General features: G+C 38.7%; 1 protein-coding gene across 1 annotated transcript in view; it reads right to left on the bottom strand.

Annotated features, from left to right (window-relative positions):
- RRAS2 (RAS related 2) overlaps positions 1 to 26,153 on the bottom strand; it is a 98,370-nt gene that overhangs the window by 7,497 nt on the left and 64,720 nt on the right. The window contains exons 2-4 of the mRNA XM_036764825.1: positions 3,156 to 3,243; positions 1,757 to 1,859; positions 1,436 to 1,544 (exon numbers count right to left, since the gene is read on the bottom strand). Of these exons, the coding sequence (XP_036620720.1) occupies positions 1,436 to 1,544; positions 1,757 to 1,859; positions 3,156 to 3,243 (300 nt within the window). The remainder of the gene's footprint in view (positions 1 to 1,435; positions 1,545 to 1,756; positions 1,860 to 3,155; positions 3,244 to 26,153) is intronic.

Genomic DNA, 26,153 nt, shown 5'->3' with positions numbered 1-26,153 from the left:
TGCATGGGAATGTCATCTTGGTTCTCCTTCTGTTAACTGTCTGACCTGTTTCGTTCTTTGAAAGTTCTTAAGAAGGCAGGATGCATCTATACGTTTTTATGTTAAGTGCGTATGAAGACTAGCTGTCTGTTCTGACTTCACCTTCTATCACCTCAAAGGATGCACTGAAAAAGGGAGTTGCAGAGTGTAATGGTTCCTTTTTTATTGCCAATGAGAGTGAACCAATAGAAGGGAGATTGGCAGATTTGTTCCATTTTGCATGTCTGCTGTGCTCCTTTTGATTTTTAGCTATAAATGATGCTGGGATCATCAAGCTCACATTTATATCACTGTCCTAGTAACAACCCCCTAAAGTAGCAGTACCAGTATTACCACCCCCAATTTACAGATGAGGAATTAAAGCCTCAAAGAAGCTGAGTAACCAGGGCTTCAGGAAAGCTCCTATGTGTGGGTTGGGATTTGAACCCAGGTCTCTCCTCACTTCATTTCAGATGTTTTCTACCACACTGCGCTGCTTCCTCTGGTAGCTTCATGGCAAGTTTATCCATCTATACCAGGGGTTCATGATCTTTTTTGTATCACAGTCTCCTTTGACAGGATCCTCAGAATCATGTTTATAATGCATACAATTACAAAGGAATCCAATTATATTGAAATACAGTTATTAAAAAATATTTTTAAAACACTAAACAAGTTCACAGACCCAAGTTCAGAATCCCTGCTTCATCCTCCTCGTAAAGCCTGAGCAGGGAGTTGGCCCAGTGTTCAGATGCGCTATGAAAGCAACTATTTCCTTTCCTCTATTCTCCTGTCTCAGGCTGGAGAGCCTACAAACCATCTTTTCCATCTAAAATGAATCTTCTGGTGACATCTCTATGAGAAAGTCACTACAATAATAATCAAAGTTCATACTGATTTACAAAGATTTTCAATAGGATTTTCACTATATGTTGCTTAGATGTGTAGCTCCCTAAGCTATAGGCCTAAAAGGAATCAACACACACAAAATCAGAGAACAACCATTTTTAACAAAACCCACAAAGGCAGAAACTGCAATTAAGTCAATCCTGCTGTAGTGGGCAAAGGACTGGACTCCCAATGAGAGAGTACTGCCTCGCTTCTCAGGGCCTCAGTGACCAGGAGGCGGGATTATGATTGTAGGGGAAAGAAAAACAAGATGACAGGAAGTAGCACAACTCCTCATTCAGTCAATGTTCCAACTGTATGCTACAATTTAATGAAATGAATGACAATGAAAGATGATAAATTTTCTGAAAGTCGGTTTTCTTTTTCTCATTTGATGTATATATCTTTTATGAGGTTATCAAACTCAGTATTTTCAAAATGTGTAGTACAAACCTTTGAAATACACATACCTGAGTTTATCTTCACTATTACATGACATGGAATAGTAATTAATAGTCATGAAACTTACCTGTCTTTGATGGTCAAGATCTGCTTTGTTACCAACTAAAATCATTGGAAATTCATCGCGGTCCTTTACTCTGAGAATCTGTCTTTGAAATTTATAGATTTCTTCAAAGCTAAAACCAAAAATACAAATGAAACTGTTGGGTAACTCGTCATCAGATCATATGTTAAACAATATCATTCATAGTAATTCATAAATTCCATTTTCATGCTCAAAATTATCCTTCATTCTTTAAAAAAAAAAGAAACAGAAAATACAAATATGATTCAAAAGAGGAGGTTTGGACCCATCTTGTTGGTCTAACACTATAACACTTATACATACCTTCCTCTATCAGTGACTGAAAAAACCAGCAAAAAGCCCTCTCCAGTCCTCATATATTGTTCTCTCATTGCCCCAAACTCTTCTTGACCTGCAGTGTCGAGAACTAGACAGAAATAAAATGGAGACACAGTTGTATATGCACTTTTAAAGATGATTCCCCCACCCACCCACCCCAGCCTTACCAAAGGCTTCCCAATTAAAAAGACATTACAACTAAATCACTGTAATACATATAAACAGTGATTTCAGGTTTACAAAGTGCTTTCTTCACAACTCCAAACTACGTGATGCAGTATTTTATAGATTTTACAGATGAAAACTGAGGCCTGGAGAAGAAGCAATATATTCATGGTCATAAAGCCAATAAGGATTATAGTCATTCAATCAGCTTTTATTACATGTCTATGTTCCAAGCACTGTGCAAAGCCCTGGGGATACAAAGAAGTACAAAAACAGACCCTGGCCTTAAGGAGCTCACACTCTAAAGAGGAGGGCAACATGTCAGGATGTCATCACAGGTCTCCTGGCTCCAAGTCCATCTCTTTTTCACTAAGCCACGGTGCTTCTTTATGAAACTAGATCTGACAGAGCTTAATAAGTCACAAAAGTACTGGTACAATAGAGCCTGAGCACTAGAAATTCTAATCCACTGTAACATATAAAATTAATGTTCTAATCATATAGAGTTCATTTCAGCTTTTAAGGTTGAGAACAGTTTTTAAAAGTGAGTTATAATCATGCATTCCCTCACCCCATGGGGGAAAAAAACTTCACTTTAATGACAGAAAGAGCTTTTTTAGAACCTAGAATCAATGGTACAATTATTATGTTTGGTATTGAGGATCATATTACACTTCAGACAGAGATCATGATGTTGAAGCTAGTTAAGACACAGGGAGGGAGTAGCAGAGCCAAGACAGGTTATAGAAAGGTAGCTGTCTTGAAATATTTAAGGAGTTATCACGCAGGATAAGTAGATTTGTTCTAACAGAACTATTCAAAAAAGAAATTCATTGCCTTGAGAAGTACTGAGTTTCCTATTTTCAAGCAGGAACTGGGTAGATGACCACTGGTCAGTGGCAGTCATGATTTGGGCAGGAGCTGGACCTTTCCAACTCTGTAACTGATTCCTTAATCTAAACTACGACAGTTCAGAATTTCAAGAGTACCACCAAAATGGACCACAGCCCTCCTATAGTCTGCATGCCATGGTGGCTGAGTCTCTCCGAATTTAGCTAAGATGGTTCTTGGTCAAAAGATGCAGTCTGTCGTCGAGTCCTTTCAAGCCCTTCTAGAGCTTAGAGTCACCTTCATACCATGAGAAAAAATACTGCAAGAAGGCTGTAGGAGAAGCTTTTATATACTTGAATGGAATGAAAAGTGACATGGAATGACTTACTGTCCAGGCGCGCTGCTCTGTCATCTATCACGCACTGTTTAGTATATGAATCTTCAATTGTTGGATCATAATCGGTAACAAAATAGGACTGAAAAAAAAAATCAATTTAGAATTAATTTTTTTGTTATACATACATAGGCACTAGGCATCACTCAAGTACAGTACAATTTTGTTTAACAACTCCTATCCAACATCCCACATGTCATAAAATCCATCTGTCTCCTGTTCCTGTGAAAAGGAGATTTTTCTATCTTTTCCATTTTGGGAAAATGATTATCACCTTGTATATATGAACGAGAACACCCACTGTTTCAATTTACAGAACAACATGTCTACCCAGCCTTCGTGTTCCTGCTGTGTATGTATATGTGTACACACACACACACACACACACACACACACACCATCCCAAAGACATCTCAAGGTAAACATGTCCCAAATGAAAGTTATCATCCTTCCCCTGAAACCTGCCCCTCTTCCTCTTCCCTATTTCTGTTCAAAGCTCTCCCATACACCCTCCTAGTCACCAGTTTGAGCCAGTTGCACAACACCTACTACACACCTACCCATCTCACCTCTCGCCTGGACTTGCTATCATCTACTCGTGTGTCTCCTTCCCCCCAGTTATTCTCCCCTCCTATCCATTCTCCACAGATGCCAAATTCACCTTCCTAAAACACATCTCACCATGTCATTCTTCCCTCCTCAAACTCCTCAAGCCTTCAGTGGCTCCCAATAACCCCTAGGATAAAAGGCAAATTCTTCAGCCTGACATTTAGGGCCCCCCAAAATCTAACTTCAACCTTCTTTTCCCACCTTTTATTCCCTCCTCCTTCCAGCCAAACTGGACTATTAGATATATTCCTGGAACTCTGGGGGAAGTTAATATATGAAGGGGCAAACCCATGGAGAAGGGATGAAGAACACAAGTAGAGAAGATGGTGTCGGTAAGGATAAGGGCCACAAATAGCAAACACTGAGCCTGGAGCAAATAGGGGAGAGAACTCTGAGCTGATGTGAATTGTGAGCTTCACCCCAAGAACAAATTATGAAGAATGAGTGTCTATACATGGTTTATTACTGTAATCAACTTATAAATGTTAATTTGACATGTTTAATAATATGCATAATTAGTACTGTATTGCACAATTCATTATAAATGATAAGTGATTTACGTAAATGACTATCATTAATGTTACTTTTATGGAGTCAAACCAAATTCTTAGTTTTTCTCCTCTTGTTCTGTTCATTCCTAGCAGTGATGATAAATAACAACATCAATAACTTTTCCTGATCTCCAATATACAGGCATTAAAAGACAATAGTCTTGAATTAAGCTCCCCCACAGCTGGAAAGCATTGGGAACACGTGGGAGAAGTAAGGCAGAGGTTAGGGTGGGCACTCCTGCAGAAGCAAGCAACTGGACTTCCCTGAAGACAGAAGCAGCACAGCATCTGGCAACAGAGGGCTCAGGGGTGGATTTTATCTCCATCTTCCTGGTTGCGTCCCTTAACTTTCCCAGAGCCCCTTTCCTTCAACGGAAAATGGGCTCTTACTCTCCCAGTGTTGTAAGATTCAAGGGCTAATGCACAGAGTATGCTTTGTAAATCATAAAGCACTATCAGTTAGCATTAGCATCCATTTTTTCTGCTACTTATTAGCTATGTGACCTAAGGCCAGACCTTCTTTTCAGAAGCCTCAGGTCCCTCATCTGTAAAATGAGTCAACTGACTAGATGATCTCTAAGATCCTTTCTGAGCTCTGAATCTTAGGAACAGGCAGTTTTCTAAGGCAGAAATCCAAGCTATCAAGCTATGTACTAAAAAAAAGCTCAAATCATTAATAATTAGAGAAGTGCAAAATGATCTAACTCTGATGTTCCCCCTCATACCTAGGAGACAGGCAAAGCAGACAAAAGAGGGAAATGAAAAATGGTGGAGGGGCTGAGGGAAAACAGAGCTGTGAAACTGGTACCTGTAATGTATCAAACATCCTTCCTATAATACAACGGTACGTACACACCACCCTTAGATACACCCTAACATGTAGTGTCCTCATCTAAGCACAAAGGTGAGGAGTTTTCTAAGGCTATGTAGTTTGGTAGGTGCTACCACAGGCTGGAAAGACATCAAAGATACGGGCTTGGCACTAATATGTACGTCTGCTTAGTTAACTCTGGTAAGCTTGGAGGCAGCTATGCGGCTCAGTGGATTGAACACCAAGACTGGAGTCAGGAAAACCTGAGTTTAAATCCAGCCTCAGATACTTACCAGCTGTATGACCCTGGGCAAGTCACTTAACCTGTTTGCTACAATCCACTGGAGTAGGAAAAGGTAAACCACTCCAGTATCTTTGCCAAGAAAACCTCACAGACAGTATTAGCGTGCTATCGACCACGGGGTCACAAAGAGTCAGACAGCCGGAACAACAACAAAAGCTCATCACAAGAAGGTTAACTACCAGGGAATGAAATTTTTTCTTCCACGAAACTATTATTAGCAATCTCTAAAGTATTTAAATATGTAACTATACATATAATTATATAGTATATTATTATATAAGTAACCAATTCAAAACTAGTTTCACAGAATTTAAGGGCAACCCAGTGGGAAAATCCACATCCTAGTCCTGGTTTTACCTCTTGCTGGTCCTATGACCCAGAGCTGCTGACTTATTCCAGGGTTCTTTATTAAATAAATAGGAAGTCCCTTGCAATTTTGTCAGGAAAGAGAAATAGTTTTTCCCAAAGGCTAAAAGAGTTGTGGAGCACAGGAAAAAAAAAAAAAGGCCACACGGCAGTGGGGAGCATGGAGAGAATGTGGGCGGCGCTGCTCCCTTAAGAGCAGGGAAAGAAGGAAAACAGATGCTTCCTGTACAATGGAGAACGCCCTGCTCTGACACAGGACAATGCTGCAAGAGCCAACGTCCTTTACAGCCTAATTTTACACAGACAGGGAAATTTAAAACCGAGAAGCCATGTGAAGCAGTGAGGAGAGCGCTGCCTTTGGAATGAGAGGGCCTGGGTTCAAATGGCAGGTCCACTGTTTTCTAACTGCTTCTAAGTAAGTCACTTCTGCACTACAGACCTCAGTTTCCTTATCTGTAAAAGCACAGGGGTGGACAAGACTGTCTCTAAGATACCTTCCAACTACAAACCCTATGGCTAAGGTGATGAGACTAAGTGTAAAATGAGAGGGGTTACTCAGGGGTATTTCCCTTTAGTGACTGCCCTGGGAATACTTACTGGCTCTCTATTAAGACATTCTCAGCTCACCAAGTCCAGAGTTTACCAGGGAAATCCCTTAGGAGAGATGCCAGCTCAGTATACTTCTATTCTAGGAGACTTTGCCAATGGGAAGAAGGTGATGTTACTTCTGCATTCCTGGGTGTTGAGCAGAGCCACCATTTCCCCACCCTGCCGCACAACCACTGACTTCCCCCATCCAAGAGGAGAGGTGCAGTAACTAGGCATGGCCACAAGATGGTGCAATGACTACACATTACCTATCATTTGTGAGAAACTATCTTTAGGGAGTCTGTGGGAGATTTGGGTTGAATAAGGAGGTGAAGATGGAAGAGCCTTCTCAGAGGTCATTTAACCCAATCCTATCATTTTAGAGAGGAATGCTTAGGGAGCTAGGCTTTGTGATTTGGCCTACCACAGCTAGTAAGCAATAGAGCCAGCACTTCTGACTCCAAGTCTCCTTTACCGTGCTGCCCAAAATTGAAGGATGGTAGGAAAGAGATGGGGGTGGCAAAGATGCTATTTAAGCCAGGGGTCTATGAACTTTTAAAAATCGATGATAACCACATTTTAATATAATTGGTTTCCTTTGTACTGCCATATATTTTATTTAATGCATTTAAAAACATGATTCTGAGAAGAGCTCACTGGCTTTCAACAGACGGTCAGGAGTCCAGGACACAAAAAAGGTTTAGAACCGCTGGATTGAAGTTATTCCAAGACTAGTAGTTTCCCCTTTCTGAGCTGGATTACAAATCTTAGAAGAAAAACTTCAGCTGTGAAGAATACTGGTATATGACACTGAAAAACCCAAGGAAAACCAAGAAAAGTTCATGATTCTGGACTTTTACTCCAACAGCCTACTTTCAGGCTGGATGAACTTAAAGCCTAGAAACATTTCCTAGTCTAACAAAATGTTTCCCAGGCCTACTGTATATAATTTAAGTCAGATGTGACCACCTAGAAAACAGACTTTTGCTACATAATTAAGCAGAGAAATCCCCAAATAATGGTAAACTTAATTTCTACAATCAAAATGATTCTATGACTCACTATATCAAACTTACTTATAACTTCTTAGTAAAACATCCCTGAGTTGCAGTCAGAGATCATTAGTGCTGGAAGGAACCCTAGAGATTATTCAGTTCAATATCCTGATTTTACAAGTAGGGAAACTAAGACCTCTAGGATGCGTATTAGAATAAGGAGTCTTCCATTTCCAAAAAGAAGTGTCCAACCCAACACTGTTTGGGCAAGTTGGATGGTACAAATGCTCATGAACTGTCATGTTCTGATCATTTTTGTCCTTTAATTTTAGTAACCCTAGGGGAAAATAAACCACAGATCACCCACCTCATCCACTCCTCAACCACCACCTCGAAACACAAGAACCAGAGTCATGGGACCTCAGAGGCTGGCTGGTTCACGGCTAGTACCCTTTCTCCTCACTATACCATTCTCAAATCTATGCTAAAAAAAAAAAAGTGGGCAATAGCATACAAAGAATGAGAGCACAAGTAGAGCCCATAACCCTATTTCATTGCTAAATTCAAATCAGACAAAAAATACAAACAGGTACTGTGAAAACATTGCCAAGCAGATGCTAGGGTCATTCATCACCATTCAATGATGCACTGATGAACGGTAATATTAAGGATTCAGAATGACTGGATTGTGGCACAGTGGACAGAAACCTGGCCCTGGAGACAGGCAGAAGAGTTGGGGTCATGCTGCACCTCAGCCATCTGTGGCTGTGATCTGAGACTAGTCACTTAACTTCTCAGTGTCTCAGGCAGTTCTCTAAGACTCTGAGCTGCTGAAGAGGTGCCAACCTGAGCTCCCTACACCAATGAAATCATAGGTCCAGTAACAAAATAAAATAAAATAAACTGTGACAGGAACACTGATCAACTCAACAAATTCAGACACTATATATACAACTAGGAATGTATGATAAGTTCTCCTAATGTCCTTCTGACATGCATCCCTGAGTATTTTTTAAAAGTTTGAGACAGACAAAGGGTTAAGTCAGCTCTTAAGAGTTCAGCCTATCAGAGTGGTGCCAGAGGTGTGCCAGAGTGTCGGGTCACAGCAACAAAGGTGTGCAAACTTCTCGCTAAGCTAGATAGCAAAACTGACTTTCTACGAAGAATGGCTGGCAACTCCACAAGGCCAGTGGATAAACATTTGTAGCACCTTTACTTCTACCAAGCCCTCATCATAGCCGATCGGAGGTTCAAGGGACTAAGACAACTAGAACAATCTAGACCTAGAGAGGAATACCCCTCTAAATATTCCAAACAAGTGGTCATCCAGCCTCCACTTGAAGATCTCCAGAAACAAGTAAAGTCACTATAACCATACCAATAGTGATCATTCATCTAATGATTTAAAGTTTTCAAAATCTATGCTGTCTCATTTAACCCTCGCAACAACTCTATAAAGGCCAGTGCCATGCTTACCTATGTTGCCATTTCAGAGATGAGAAAACAAAGGGTCATTACTACCTCCAGAGGCAGTATACTCCACTTCTGGAAAGCTCTAAATTGTCAAGTAATTTTCTGTACTTCATGCTTAAATTTGTCTCCTAATAACTTTGATCCATTGCTCTTAAGTTTTTGACCCGCCGAGGTCAAGTGGAATCCATTTAATCTCTCCACATAGCAGATAATTCCAATACTCAGCAACCACATCCTCCTCAAGTCTCATCTTCTCCAAGCTAAACAAACTCAGCACTTTGAATTGATCCTCACAGAACAGCGTCCCCAGTACACTTCACCATTCCAATCACCTCCTTCTGTGTGTTTGTCAATATACTTTCTAAAATAAATGTAGCAGCCAAGACAGGCTCCAAACTAGCAGTCCGAACCAGTTGGGTTTTAATTGTTTCTGCTGGACAATCACCATGTGACTAGACCTATTACAGTGACTCCAGCTAACTCTCTTAACATTAGAAGACAAGAAATTACACAGCAAGTGCTGACCTGCAGGAAAGGGCTTTCCTTCACCAGGAGTTCTCTACTCCAATGAAATCCTAAGTCCAGTCCAAATGAAAATAAGATAGAGTACCTAGACTTGGACACTGTTTCTTCCACATGGACTTTGACCAGAACAGCTCAGTATTATCCTGTCTCCTGCCTCTATTTCCATTCATGTGAACTCCACCATCTCAATGTCTAAAACAAAATGCACTATCTCCCCCTCCAAGTGGCTCTTGCTTCTCAGCTTCCTAATTTTAGTTATCCAATTCTCCCTGTCACCCAGGCTTGAAACCTCAATCATATTATCTCTTATTCCCCGAACCCAGGGCCTAAGTACTGCTGATTCAATCCAATTGAACAAATGATTCACTTAGCACCTATGTGCAAACTGTACTCCTTCGAAAGGTTTCCAGTACATTCCTTATTTTCTATTTCCACCATCCTAAAGCAGTGGCTCATTAGCTCACCCCTGGACCATCATAAAAGACCCAGAAGGAACCTCAAAAGTCATCTAGTCTAACTCTTCATTTTATAGATGGAGAAATGAAGAGAGGCATATAGCTCTAATGACTTGCTAACTGGTAAGAGTGCTGGGCCTAGTGTCCAAAATTCCTCATTCCCAGATGTACCATCCTGCCTTCAAAATAAAGTATGGCCTTCTGGACCTTAAACACTTTGGCCCCAATCATTTACGATTACTACTACCCTTCTACTTCTCTCCTTTGATGGAAGCCATCTGCTCCACCCAAAAGGGTCCATTTCCAGTCCCCAATAGGCCTTGAACACCTTTGCCTATATGATCTTCTCTCTCTGGGATGGTTTCTACTTCCCTCTTATCTAGATAACCCAATTCTTCCCACCCTTCAAGATATGGCCCAAATAATACCTTTTTTGGGAAGCTTCCTTGTCCAATTCAACCTGAAGTGAATCTCTCCCTGCTCTGAGCTCCTAAAGCCCTTATCCCACTCATTTCTCATTTGTCTTTGTCCTTGTCACTTAGCTCCTCTGAGCCTCAAGTTTCCTCTAAAATGAGGAGCTGGAATGCATAATCTGGAGTGTCCAGGCCAGCTCCATACCCATCATCAGAGCTTTCCTCTCTAAATAAATTGTAAAATCCTAGGCTTTCACCCATATTCACTGCTCACCAGCCTAGCTTACACAGCACAATAACCTGCAAAGAGCACAAAGGCCTAGGCTCAAGTCTTATTTCTGCAACTTACTAGCAACATACCTTGGACAAGTCAAATCATCTCATAGTCCCCAAGCATCAGTTTCATCATCTGTAAAATGGGAATAAAAACCTATTTACAAGACTAGGGTCTCTAAGGGCTGAAGCACTCTTGTTTATTTTTGTATCTCTCTCACATCATCACAAGAGGCAGTGCAGCACAGCATAAGAGACCCGGGACCATGGCCCTTATTGGCCATGTGACTTTGGAAAAATCTGAAGCCTCTCTTTCTTGATTTGTAAAAAGGGTGGTGGAGGCGAGATAGAAGAGGAGGCGAATTAGATGTTTCCCCTTCTACCTCTTATCTTCTATGATTCTATGAAATACTTAAATTAACTGTGTGCTAGAAGACCATTCATTGCACCAGAAATCATGGCAAATTCCTCTCCTGGCAGCTGTGCAGCAACTAAAGTCAGGCTCCTCCTTATGTCACTTTTGAAAAGCAGCTGCCAGGTCACAGAGACCCTTTGTTCCCTACAATCTCATATCAAATGTTTGCTAGCCAAACTAAGATTCTTGGGGTTTCACATTCTAACAGACTGGTAGAGCTGCTTGAATTATGCCTTGGCAGTGTTTTCTTTTCATGCACAGAAAAGAATGAAAGGCAGGGACTTACAAACCTTCCTTCTTTAGTCTCCCTCTCTGCTGAAACACCAAAAAGGTCCAAAAGGATGCAGGCCACCGGGGATACATCTGAAGACAACTTGTGTCTCATGAACTCTGCACAATTTAAACTAGACTGACACACCTGAGGAACTACATTTGAGACCACCGTAGCACACTGATATATAGGGTGTCCCAAAAATCTTTTTTTCCCTCATCTTTTTATTTTTTATTTTTAGTTTACAACACACGGTTCTACATAATTTTGAGTTCCAGATTTTCTTCCCTCCCTCCCCCGCCTCTCCCCAAGACGGCATGGAATCCCATATAACTTCCATGTATAACTTCGAATTGAATTAATTTACACACTAGTCAAGTTGTGGAGAAGAATTATGACCAATAGAATGAATCATGAGAAAGAAGAAACAGAACAAAAAAAAAAAAAAACAACCCAAAACAAAAACAAAAGAGAGAAAAAAAAACGGGGGAAAAATGGCAAACATGAAGTGTGCCTCAATCTGCATTCATACTTCATAGTTCTTTCTCTGGATGTAGATAGCATTCTCCATCGTGAGTCCTTTGGAGTTGTCTTTGCACATTGTGTTGCTGAGAAGAGCGAAGTCTGTCAGGGTTAGTCCTCACAGAATCCATATATCTGTGGTTGTGTATAATGTTCTCCTGGCTCTGCTCCGCTCACTCAGCATTATGTCGTGTAGGTTTTTCCAGGTTGTTACGAAGTCTGTATCATCCCTATTTCTTATAGCACAATAGTATTCCATTACCTTTAAATACCACAGCTTGTTCAACCAACTGATGGGCATCCCCTTGATTTCCAATTCTTTGCTACCACAAAGAGAGCCGCTATAAATACTTTTGTACATATGGGTCCTTTTCCCACTTGTGTGATCTCTTTGGGATACAACCCCAGAAGTGGTACTGCTGGGTCAAAGGGTATGAACATTTTTATAGCCCTTTGGGCATAGTTCCAAATTGTTCTCCAGAATGGCTGGATCAGTTCACAACTCCACCAGCAATGTAACAATGTTCCAATTTTCCCACATCCTCTCCAGCATTTATCATTTTCCTGTTTTGTTATTTTAGCCAATCTGACAGGAGAGATGTGGTATCTAAGAGTTGTTTTGATTTGCATTTCTCTAATCAGTAGTGATTTCAAGCATTTTTTCACATGCCTATAGATATCTTTAATTTCTTCCTCTGAAAACTGTCTGTTCATATCGTTTGACCATTTCTCAATTGGGGAATGACTTGTATTCCTATATATTTGGCTCAGTTCCCTGTATATTTTAGAAATGAGGCCTTTATCAGTGACACTAGCTGTAAAGATTTTCTCCCAATTTTCTGCTTCCCTCCTAATCTTTGTTGCATTGGCTTTTTTTGTACAAAAACATTTCAATTTAACATAATCAAAATTATCCATTTTGCATTTTGTAATGCTCTCTCTCTCTTGTTGGGTCATGAATGTGTTTCTTTTTCATAAATCTGATAGGTTAACTATTCTTTGCTCTCCCAGACTGCTTATAGTTTCAGCCTTTATTCCTAAATCATGAACCCATTTTGACTTTATTTTGGTATATGGTGTAAGATATTGGTCTATGCCCACTTTCTGCCCTACCTTTTTCCAATTTTCCCAACAGTTTTTGTGAAATAGTGAATTCTTAGCCCAGAAGCTGGGACTCTTTGGGTTTATCAAAGAGTAGATTGCTATAGTCGTTGACTTCTCCATCTTGTGTAGCTATTCTATTCCACTGATCCACAACTCTTGTTTCTTAGCCAGTACCAGGTAGTTTTGATGACTGCTGCTCTATAGTACAGTTTAATATCTGGTATGGCTAGGCCACCTTCTCTAGCATTTCTTTTCATTAATACCCTAGATATTCTAGACCTCTTGTTTTTCCAGATGAATTTTGTTACTATTTTATCCAGCTCTGTAAAATAATTTTTGGTAGTTCAATTGGTATAGCACTGAACAGATAGATTAATCTAGGTAAAATTGTCATTTTTATTATATTAGCTCAGCCTAACCATGAGCAACTGATATTTTTCCATTTATTTAGATCTGACTTTATTCGCATGAAAAGTGTTTCATAATTATGTTCATACAGGCCCTGGGTTTGTCTTGGCAGGTAGACTCCCAAATATTTTATAGTGTCTACAGTAACTTTGAATGGAATTTCTTTCTTTCTCTCGCTGTTGGGCTTTGTTAGAAATGTATAGGAATGCAGAGGATTTATGTGGGTTTATTTTATATCCTGCAACTTTGCTAAAGTTGTTTATTATTTCAAGCAGTTTTTTACTTGATTCTCTAGGATTCTCTAAGTAAACCATCATATCATCTGCAAAAAGTGCTAACTTAGCTTCTTCTTTGCCTATTCTAATTCCTTCAATTTCTTTTTCTTCTCTTATTGCTACAGCTAACATTTCTAGTACCAAACTGAATAATAGGGGTGATAATGGACATCCTTGTTTCACCCCTGATCTTACTGGGAATGCATCTAGCTTATCCCCATTACAAATAATGCTCGTTGATGGTTTTAGGTAGATGCTATTTATAATTTTAAGGAAGGCTCCGTTTATTCCTATGCTTTCTAGTGTTTTTAATAGGAATGGGTGTTGTATTTTGTCAAAGGCTTTTTCTGCATCTATTGAGATGATCATATGGTTTCTGCTAGTTTTGTTGTTCATATGGTCAATTATGCTAATCATTTTCCTAATATTGAACCAGCCCCACATTCCTGGAATACATCCTACCTGGTCATAGTGTATTATTCTGGTGATAAGTTGCTGCAGTCTTTTTGCTAATATTTTATTTAAAATTTTTGCAACAATATTCATTAGGGAAATTGGTCTATAATTTTCTTTCTCTGTTTTGACTCTACCTGGTTTGGGTATTAGTACCATATTTGTGTCATAAAAAGAATTTGGTAGGACTCCTTCTTCACCTATTTTCCCAAATAGTCTACAAAGTATAGGAGTTAATTGTTCTTTAAATGTTTGATAGAATTCACATGTAAAACCATCTGGCTCTGGAGATTTTTTCCTAGGGAGTTCACTGATGGCTTGCTCAATTTCTTTTTCTGAGATGGGATTATTTAGAAATTTTACTTCCTTTTCTGTTAACCTGGGCAGTTTATGTTTTTGTAGATATTCATCCATATCGCTAAGGTTGTCAAATTTATGGGCATACAACTGGGCAAAATAATTCCTAATTATTGTTTTGATTTCCTCTTCATTAGAGGTGAACTCACTCTTTTCATTTTTGATACTGGTAATTTGATTTTCTTCTTTTTTTAAATCAAATTGACCAAAGGTTTATCAATTTTATTGGTTTTTTTTTTTCATAAAACCAGCTCTTTGTTTTATTTATTAATTCAATAGTTTTCTTGGTTTCAATTTTATTAATCTCTCCTTTGATTTTCAGTATTTCTAATTTGGTATTTAATTGGGGATTTTCAATTTGTTCTTTTTCTAGCTTTTTCAGCTGTGTGCCCAAATCATTGATCTCCTTTTTCTCTATTTTATTCATGTAAGCATTTAGAGATATAAAACTTCCCCTACGAACTGCTTTTGCTGTATCCCATAAATTTTGGTATGTTGTCTCATTACTGTCATTCTCTTGAATGAAGTTTTTAATTGTTTCTCTGATTTGTTCTTTGGCCCACTCATTCGTTAGAATTAGATTATTTAGTTTCCAGTTAATTTTTAGCTTATTTTTCCATGGTTCTTTGTTACAAATAATTTTTACTGCATGATGATCTGAAAAGTATGCTTTGACTACTTCTGCCTTTCTGCACTGCATTGTGAGGTTTTTATTCCTTAGTACATGGTCAACTTTTGAGTATGTGCCATGTACCACTGAGAAGAAAGTATATTCCTTTTTATCCCCATTCAGTTTTCTCCAGAGGTCTACCATATCTGCCTTTTCTAAAATTCTGTTCACTTCCTAAACTTTTTTCTTATTTATTTTGAGGTTAGATTTATCAAGTTCAGAAAGGGGAAGGTTGAAGTCTCCCAATGTTACAGTTTTGCTGTCTATTTCTTCCTGTAACTCCCTTAACCTCTCCTCTAAGAATCTGTATGCCATACCCTTGGTGCATATATGTTAAACAAAGATATTGCTTCATTGTTTATGGTGCCTTTTAGCAGAATGTAGTGTCCTTCCTTATCTCTTAATTAAATCTACCTTTACTTCTGCTTTGTCTGAGATTAGGATTGCCAGACCTACTTTTTTTACTTTAGCTGAGGCACAATATATTTTACTCCAGCCTTTTATCTTTACCCTGTGTGTATCCCCCTGTTTCAAATGTGTTTCCTGTAAACAGCATATTGAAGGATTATGGTTTTTAATCCATTCTCCTATCTGCTTCCGTTTTATGGGAGAGTTCATCCCATTTACATTCACAGTTATGATTTCTATCTATGTCTTTTTCTCCATCCTATTCCCCATCCCTTCTGACCACTCCCCTCCCTTTTTCCCCCTTTCCCCTCCTACTTCCTGTAGGACGAGTTAGATTTCTATACTTATCAGGGTATGTTATGCCCTTCTTGAACCAGATCAGATGACAGTAAAGATCAAATACTGCTCTTCTCCTGACCTTCTTTCCCTCTACTAAAATGTGTTTTTGTGCCTTCTCATTTGGTGTAATTTACCCTTTTCTACTACCTCCTTACCTCTTCTCTCAAAGCCCTCCCTTTACATCTCTTAATTATATTTTTTATCCTTATATCAGTTATTTTATACAGACATTCACAGTCTATGTGTATCCCTTTCAATTGTCATAATACCTGTACTATTCTCAAGGTTGACATATATATGTATATATATATAAAACATACATAAGACAATATAATTCTATATAAAGATGCAAATGATTTGCCCTTATTGATTAGTAAGGCTTGTGGGGGGTTTTCCCCTTGTTTACCTTTTTATGTCTCTCTTGAGTTTTGTATTTGGAGATCAAATTTTCCATTGAGTTCTGGCCTTTTCATCAGGAAGGTCTGGAATTCCCTTATTTCGTTGAATATCCGTCTCCTTGCCTGAAAAATTATGCTTAATTTTGCTGGATAGTTGATCCTTGGTTGTAGGCCCAGCTCCTTTGCCCTTTGGAATATCATATTCCAATTTCTCCTGTCTTTTAATGCAGACGCTGAGAGATCCTGCGTCATCCTGACTGTAGTTCCACGATATTTGAATTGTTTCTTTTTGGCTGCTTGCAGCATTTTCTCCTCTTCTGAAATTTTGTTATAATATTTCTTGGTGTTTTCAGTTTGGGATCTCTTTCAGGGGGTGATTGGTGAATTCTTTCAATAACTATTTTGCCCTCTGGTTCTAGGACCTCTGGGCAGTTATCTTTGATAATTTCTTCAAAGATACTGTCAAGGCTCTTCTTTTCATCGTGGATTTCTGGTAGACCAATAACTCTTAAATTGTCTCTCCTGGATCTATTTTCCAGGTCAGTTGTTTTCCCAATCAGATATTTCACATTTTTTACTATTTTTTCATTCTTTACGTTTTGTTTTACTACTTCTTGATGCCTCATGGAGTCTTTAGCTTCCACTTGCTCTACTCCAATTTTTAATGAGTTACTGTCTTCATTTTGCTTTTGAGACTCCTTTTCCAATTGGTTGATTTTACCTCTCAGGGTGTCATTTTCTCTATTTAGATTCTGAATCTCCGTAGCCATTTTGCCAATCTTATTCTTTAGGGACTTGATTTCGTCAGTGGATTTTTTTCCCCATTTTTTCCATTTTTTTTTCCATTTTTTCTTTAACCTCTCTAATTTGGTTTTTAAAATCCTCCTTTAGCTCTTCCAGTAATGCTTTTTGGCCTTGAGACCAGTTCACACTACCTTTTGAGGTATCAGATGTGGGTATAGTGTCATTGCTATCTTCTTCCAAGTTGGTATTTTGATCACGCCTATCTCCATAAAAAGAATCAATGGTCCTCAGTTTTTTTGTGTTCTTCATGCTGGTTAGCCTTTTCCTGGCTTTACAATAAATTTCTGCTTTTGGGGCTCAGGGCTCTCTGTCCCAGCTTTCTTATTCTGGGGATTGTGAGTCTAGTTGTTGGCTTTGTGAATTATAGCCTTCAGTATCCTCAGGTGTGGGGGAGGGGTCTGGCTGCCTGAGGTGTCTTCCCCAGGGGTTGTTCTCCAGCACTGTTGCTCTTCAGCAATGGTCTCAGCTCTTTGTTGTTTGAGCTGGTGTCTGGCACTTCCCCTGGGGGAGCAAGAGAATATCTGGATTCCTGGTGTTGACCCATGCTGGCTCTGCCCCTCTGGGACTCAGGAACTCCCTGTACTCGGCCACTGAAGCCCCACTTCTGTCTCTTCTATTTCAGCATTTTTTTCCCGAGGAATTCTCTGGGTGGGGAGGGGAGGGATTAGAGCTGTTTACCTGGCCATTATGTCTACGGGAAATTCAAGAAGCCGCATTTCATACCTTTGGGCTGCAAGCCTCAGGACTTGATGTCTTGCAGCAGGTGGCTTTGCGCTGCCTCTCCTCGCTTCCATAGACTTCCTGTGTTGGGAGGCCTAGGGATCTCCACCGGTTTCGGGCGCCCAGCTTCCTCCCAGCCTGTCTCCCACGTGGGTTTTCCTGGCCGCTTCCACTTTGGTGCTCTCTGGAGCAGCTCTGCACGCAGAGCACTCTCCAAGCCTACAGATTCGTTCCTTCGGCCTTTCAGACTCTCCTGGCTTGGAAATTTGCCCCACTCAAGACTGCTTGCAGTTTCTAACTCTCTCAAATCTGCTCAAATTCAGTTTTTTATAGGAATCTGACAGAACTTGTGAGCGAGCTCCGGTAAGAAGCTGTTTTCATGTGGCTATCTTGGCTCCACCCCTGTCCCAAAAATCTTAATGCAGCTTTTAATAAGTTCAAACTACGCTGAGACTTTAGGGACAAATGATGCTTTTCAGAATTACAAAATCTGAGTCAAAAGGGACTGCAACAACTATCTAGTCCAACCCACAAAAACCTATTTGTACAGGTAATTATTAAACACAGACACTTATTAAGCACTGACTATGAACAAATTCAGTCAGTAAAAGCAAAGTATAAAGAATACAGGCACCTCTCAATTTATTCAATTCATAAATTTACTCTTATTCCAAAAGTCTGTGATCTTGCTAGAGCTGGGAATTTATTCCCTCATAGAAAAACTGAAATTAACAGTAGTTAATTTCCCAGACCTTCCCACAAAAATCTATTTAACATATAAATGAAGCTAAACTGTATAGTACTAGTAGTATTAAGCTAGTTTGAGGGGCCCTGGGGACAGGACCAGTTGAATGAGGTCTTATCTACTTTACTACTGAGCAGAATTCAATATTAGGGTAAGTAATGGACTTCATTATAAGACACCTTGTAGCACGGACCCCAGGAGCGGCAGTATTACAAGACTTTAATATTTCAGTAGATAGTGATTAAGCAAGTATTTACTATGTTCTAATCACTGAAATCAGAGATCAAGTCCAGCCCATTCATATTATAGTTGAAACAAGCACCTAAGACCACCCCCCGCCCCAAGTGAAATGATTTGTCCAAGCTCACCTACACAGTCTCTAGGTTCAAGTCCTATTTCTGCAACTTACTAGTAACATAACCCTGGACAAGTCAAATCATCTCACAGTCCCTGAGTATCAGTTTCATCATCTGTAAAATGGGAATAAAAATCTATTTACAAGACTAGGGTCTTGTAATTAGTCTAGCAGGATCCCAATTTATAATAACTACATAATTATTGCTAATGTAGAAGAGAATAGCCTAACAGAGATATATAAAGTGCTATGCTATATAATGTCTAAGGAAAGATTTCCAACTTTAGGGAGTGGAGGAGAAATCACATAAAGTTTCATGGAACGGCTAGCATCTGGGCTAGGTCTTGAAAAATGATTAATATTTCAAAGATGATTAATTCTCCACATAGTTAATTCCAATCTATTTGTGCTAATAAAGAAAGGGGAGCAACAGAGATAACTGAAATTCATTGGTAATTCAAATTCCCAAAACTTGATCATAGCTGATATGAGAAGGAAAAGTGATTAATTTGGCTTTGTATCCTTTCCCCAACTCCTGTCATCCTCCCCCCACTGCACCATGGTACAAAGTTTAATGAAATAGAGCAAAGGCTTAACCATCAACAAAGAGGAAAGATAATCAATTACCCTGAATAGCCAAGTAGCAATCAAGAAAACATTTATCCACCATCACTCTTCTCCTTACTTTTTGAATGGCTTAACTGATAATAGTACCCTAAATTTTTTCCTCCACCTATATCTTAAACATAGAAATGTGAATTGCACAAATGAATTTGGGTAACTTGGCAACTAATGAATATTCATACTTTCCAATTAAAATGACTCATTTTTATCCTATTTATATACATTTAAATCTGTCATATTAATAAGCATCTAGAACAATGAATGTGCTTCAGCAATTGAATGCATGTAATTCTTCACTACAAATTAGTCATCTGTCTTCACAAACTAAAAACTGCCCCATCCAAATTGAATTAATGAATAAAGTAAGTCAGACTACAGTGATAGATTCATAACTTCATCTCTGAAGAGAAACTAAATGAGTCTTCCTGGTCCACCACTCTACAGCAACCACCTAGCTGCCCCATCAAGGCTGATTCATAGAAAACAGACGCAGTCCACTGCCAGGCTTCACAGGTTTTTGTTGCTTGGAAGAAGCTGGCAGAGCCTGCACTAAACTGGCATAGACCTTGAGGACCTGGAGTTATCTCCAACACAAGATGAAGTATTAAGAGGGGCCTTTACTGGATAATCAATGATATTCATAATGACAGGGGCACTCCAAGACCTAGGCAGAAATTTATTAACAATATTCTTTATTTACTAAAAAACAGAAAAGGTGGGCAAAACATGCTAAAAAGTTTTAACAGAGTTCAAACAAGGCTTTGTGGATCTTAGGGATTCAATTACCCAGGAGAATCCATTTACCAAAACATTCTATTCCAAAGACAATACCATAAATCTCACAGTTACCATATTTGACTCTTCTTGTTAAAGGGGTGACGGTATATACCCAGCTAGTAATCACCTTGTGGTTTTCTACTTTAAAAAAAGAGAAACCAAAAAAGCCCACACACTGCATGTGAAAGATTACAACTATCATGTGTAATATAACTATACTCCAAAAGGTTGATTGAGCTTTTTTTTACCTTTTAATTAGGAGAACCTAATTAGAACCTAAGCAACTTTTCTGCCCTCCTTCCCCTCCCAACTCAAAGCGATTTCTCTGAAGGTATTATTCATTAAAACTGAAACACGAAGAAGGACCTATGAGGCATACAAAATAAATTAGGTTAAAAAAATTTTGACATAATACTTAGAATATTTAAAGAAAGAAGCTAAGAACTTATTTTCTTTATGCTATTGATTTTGTTCAGTTACTTTCATCTCCAACAATAAGGGTGAAATATCAACATACGAGGGATCATTTGTGATTAGTCCTGTCTAGTTTTACTTTTCAATAATTACCCAATCCCCTTTTCATGAATGGATTTTCTTCCACTAAAGATACCCAAGAAGCCTCACAACCCCTTGTACAATGCAGAAAATGACAGATGCTCACTAGCAAATTCATTCACAAAATACAAGTTCAACATGTGGGTTGGATTAAATGCTCTCTAAGATCCCTTGCAACTCAAATTCTCTAAGACACTGATGGCCAACATTCAAATGTCTCTCATGGCCTGCTACATGCAAGGTACCATCCTTAGGAAAATGAGATAAATATGAAACAGTCCCTGTTCTCAAAGAGTTTTACAGCCTGTTACTTTTGAGAGAAATAGTATGATTGAAAAAAAAAAGCAAGGGGGCATTTCATAGAATAGAGGAGCATGAATAGATGTGTAAGATTAGAGAATCAGGGAGGGTCATAAAAAAGGAAAATAAAAACATTCCATCACAATTATCCAAGTTTAGCTTTAGACACTATGAGTTCGAAGAGTTGGGAAACATCTAAGTGGAGATGAAAATCTCAAATTTTGACCATAGTAGAAGATCTAGACTTGGGAACTTATCTATGTAGACATAATAGCTGAAACTAAAGGACTGAATGACATGGTCAAGAGAGAGTAGAAAGGAAGACTGAGACGAGAGTGCTAAACAGCAGCTTAAGGTGTTGGGAAGAGGAAGAAGAAACAGAAAAGGAACACAGTTAAGAGCAAGACAAGGAGAGAGTGACATTTCAGAAATTAAGGAAGGGAAGGATCAAATATACAGAAGGCCAGGCTAGATAGGTTTTGTTTTGTTTTGTTTTGAAGGCCATTCGATTTGACACTGAGAAGGTCATTATTGAAAGAAAGTTTTGAAAAATTATTAGTGTGTTCTTAGAATGGCAATGCCACACTTACTAATGACAAAAAAATTCTATCAATAAACTCCTTGTATTAGCCAATACAGTAGTATTATCCAATTTTATCACTTTTTGAGAGCCAGGTAATATACTATACATGACGGAAGAAATTTCCACCACTGAATGAATGAAACTAGGTCTCTAAGGAGGTGTTTCTTTTAGTCTAAAGGGGACTTTTCACTATCCTAAACTTAAAAAAATTTAAAAGGTACATTATAACACAAAAACTCAAATATTCTCTTGCCACACGGGAATACTCCTTGTCCCCAATTCCAAACACATCATTTTTAAAATGCAGAAGCTAACTGTAATTGAATATATTTGCACAAACCTAGTTTTCTGACTAGGTATGATAAGTAGGTATATGCCTCAATTCTCTATATCAAGTGTGGTTGAATAATACAATGTTCTGATTAATCTCCATGACAATTTGTCAGGAATGTTGCAGAGACTGATACTTTCAGGATGGGCTGGATCAGATCACCTCTAAATTTCCATGTCTGTGATCAAAATGATTCTGTGATCAAATATTCTGGCTAATAAAGCAGCCATACCCAAATTCAGGCAGACACACACAATTCATAGTGAGACAATATGGTCTATAGTGCGCAGAGTCCTGGACTTAGAGCCAGGAAGACCTGTTCAAATCTTTTCTCTCATCTTTGCAAGCCACTTGACCTCTCTAAGGGAATAATACTGTAATGCCCACTTCACAGGATTGTTATGAGATTCAAATGAGATGATGATGATAACATTATTTATTTAGCATTTTGAAGTTTGCAAGGCAATTAACAACTATTCACTTATTGTATGCATACAACACCATTTTACAGAAGAGGAAACTGGAGCTGATAGAAGTTATGTGACTTGTCCAGAGTCACACAGTTAGTGTCTGAGGCTGGACTGAACTCAGATCTTCTTGACTCCAGGTCCATACTTTTATTCACCATAAGTCTATAAACTACCACCCACCAACCAAATCCAACTCACTGCCTGTTTTTGTATGGGCTGTGAGCGAAGGACAGTTTTTAGATTTTTTAAAATAAAGTTTTATTTGTATTTTAAAATGTCAAAACCTTTCTTAGCTTGCCAAATGCCAGAACGGAACCCCTACACTAAAATCAACTAGCTAACCAAATGCATGGGAAAGCATCTTCGAAACCTCCCGGTGCTTGTGTCGGGGAATTATTATAGGGGAAAATCAATCTTCAGAGATTTAGGCTAAGGTTCTATGCAATATCACTTGACCTCTTATGATTCACAGGGTTTTGAAATGTTTGAACTGGCTCACAGATGTCATCACTCTAAGAGGATCGCAGAATTTGGGAGCTGGAAGTGACCACAGAAATTATCTGGCCACATTCTGATGTAGTAGGAAAAGCACTAGCTAGATGGAGTTCAAAGAGCTGGGATCCAATTCTGGCTCTGCCGCTCACTGCTTGTGTGACCATTAGAGAATCACTTAACCCCTCTGGGTTCCATTTTCTCATTTGTAAAATGACAAGTTGGACCAGATGTTTTCTAAAGCCTCATTCAGGAAAGTGAGAACCCGAGTTTTAAATGACTTGTCCAAGGCCACACAAGTGATAAGAACAATGCCAGGATTGTGAGAACTCTCTCCAGGCCCAGTGCCCTTTCTACTCCCAATACAGAGCACCTAATAATAATTCCTATTATGCTTAAAAGTTTACTAAGCACTTTAAATACACTTTAAATTTCAACTGGTAAGGCAGAGCTAGCAATACTCTATGTAGAAAGCTTAACTAGAAATTACTATATATTTACTTGAAGAGGACGAGTAATTTCAGGGATTCGTGCCAAGATCGGGTTCCCTCCAATGAGTTTTAAGAATCCTTTTTGAGGACTATTTACCCAGTCAGTCTTCATGGTCCTGAGGAACAGAATGCCACTATTCAGTTTAAGAATCATTTTCTGCCTATAAAAACATGCTTCAACCTCGTCCCACCCCCATCCAGTGGTTTCTCTAATACCCTCCTCTGCTACACATACAACTCCCTTCCACCAATCCCTACATACACCTTCTAAAGATTGGGTCAGTGGATAAATTTAAACTTCATAAGTAGAGAGTGACATGCTTAGCATCAAAGGCACCATACCCATATACTCATTTCAACCCAACACCCAAAAATGTAGGTTAAGGAATGAAGTTAAAAAGCATCTGTGTTTTCAATATTTAAAGTCTTGCTCACACCATTTCAATCCTCAAATTATAGGCTATCATTATATGAGTAAGTCTAACTGCACAGTAAATGAATTGCCACATCAATTGTAAGCCACATAAAGAAAAAAGCAAACATACAACTAAATTACATATATATATAGATGTATATCTATATCTATATTTAAACACATGCTTATTTTATGCATATAACATAATAGCCTACAAACTAAAACTAAGGTATTTGGCTTAGCAAAATACTGCTTCATTTGGTAAATGTGAATTCATTCAAAGCACCAAATATGCATTCAGAAAGCTTACTCTCCTAAAAAATCTGGTTCCTGGTTCTGTTGTAAGACAGGGAAAATGGGGTACCTTGAGCCATCAAGGCATAGGTGGGAGCAGGTAGTGCTTCACACAAAGTAGAAAAGGTCACCACCATAGACTGCAAGATAATTAGGGGATTATAGGATAATTATGGAAGGCAGATAGTGGGAATGTTATTGTACTAGAAAGAGCACTAGATCGGGAGTTATGTGTGAGCCTGGACAAGGTTAGCTCACTCTGGTGGGCTATATTTCCTCACTTGCAAAAACATAGATATTGAAGTAGCTGATATCTAAGGTACTTTTCCTTTGAATTCATTATGATCCCCTGAGGTGGAGCTGATCTTATGAACTAATCCAACGGGTATTTAGTCATAGCGGTGAGAATAGATCAGTGGCATGAATGAAAGAAGAGAATCCAACTGTATCCACCAGTTTTGGAGGCTGAGTCTATTTCATGTAGCAAGCATGATGTGAGCAAATTTCTTAACTGGTTAAGCATTAAGCTCATACTGTTCCAAAGTCTTATACATATCCTGCATCACAAATGGAAGAATAAGCAATGATGAAGCTATATTTTACATACAGCCTACTACAGTTATCTCAATTCTCTGGAGATTTGTTACTTCCTGATAGACTAATCTTAGATCCTTGCTTTATCCATGCAGTTATAAACTCAGAAAGTAGAGGTTAAGGAACCTGGTAGCAGGAATTGTTTAACTCTGCACTCTCACAACTCAAATGAAGTCATTTATCCAGTACGGATGTCTAGCCCATTTGCTTATTTATTAGCCTTTAAGAAGAACTTGCTTCTACCAGCCCTCCTCCAACCTACCATTATGACACAAAAGTGGCCAGAGGTTCTCAAATGGCATGCAACAAAGCACATGGTCTGGCAGGTCCTACACCAAGCTGAAAAAATTGAAGTACATCCTGTACTTGAAGAACTGTCTGTCTATTGGTGGAAGACCAGCCTTAAGCTAAGTTCAAGTTTAGAGAGCACACTGGCAAGAGAAGGATAAATTTTTTTGGTGACAGCAACAGATGAAGACTATATACTAAGGAACAGGGCTTTCATCCATACTGACAGTAGAAATAATCATTAATAATAACAATAACAACAATAGCTAGCATTCTATAGGGCTTTAAGGTTTGCAAAGTGCTTTACATATGGTAAATCATTTGATCTTCACAACAACCCTGTAAGGGAGGTGCTATTATTATCCCCATTTTACAGATGAGGAAATGGTCACAAAGCTTGTATTTGAGGTATCTGAAGTCAGTATTTGAACACAAGACTTCCTGACTCCAAATCTATGCTCTATCCACTGCATCACACACAAAACATGTGAGAATAGCCTAAATGTTCTAAAAATATCTGAAAAAACTGAACATTAAAGCATACTCTTTATAAAAGTTAGTCTTCCTAACTAAAAGCTGCTGTTACACTTTTTATAAAATCGAGAAAATGTTCTACACTTATCTGGTTCAACAGAAATCACTGTTTGTTTGTTTATTTGTTTAATAGGTATGTTGTTTACAGTCAGGTTGTCTATCTACCAAAAAAAGGGTTTACAATGGAAACTGTGATCTAATTTTAGCATGAGCCACATCATTGAAATATACAAATGGGAAATACAGGGAGAGGTTGATTGTCATGGGGGTTTCCAACAAGGTGCTTTCCCCTGATCATTTTTGGGTCCTAATCTGTTCTGGTCTCTAACCATAATTTACATACCAACTGAGGTCCCAAATTTAGAAGAAAGATTTTAAAACAAAGAAATGTAACAGACCAAGATCTTAATGTTTTTACTCAGGGATATGTATACAATGTTGATGGGCAGAGAGGACTCTCAGACTAACAAATTTTCCTCATTCATACTTTGTTATAGCATACACACACACACACACACACACACACTCTCTCTAGAAGACTAGCAAGCACAAAAAAGAACCCCAGCAACTGAGACAAATGAAATTCCTAATCTCTAACAACCTCCAAACATAAGCCTTTCTGGAACTCCTCTCCCCC

Source organism: Trichosurus vulpecula, chromosome 6 (assembly GCF_011100635.1).
Source record: "Trichosurus vulpecula isolate mTriVul1 chromosome 6, mTriVul1.pri, whole genome shotgun sequence".
NCBI lineage: Eukaryota > Metazoa > Chordata > Mammalia > Diprotodontia > Phalangeridae > Trichosurus > Trichosurus vulpecula.
The sequence above is the reverse complement of the archived record's forward strand: the minus strand, read 5'-3'. Positions and strand labels throughout refer to the sequence as shown.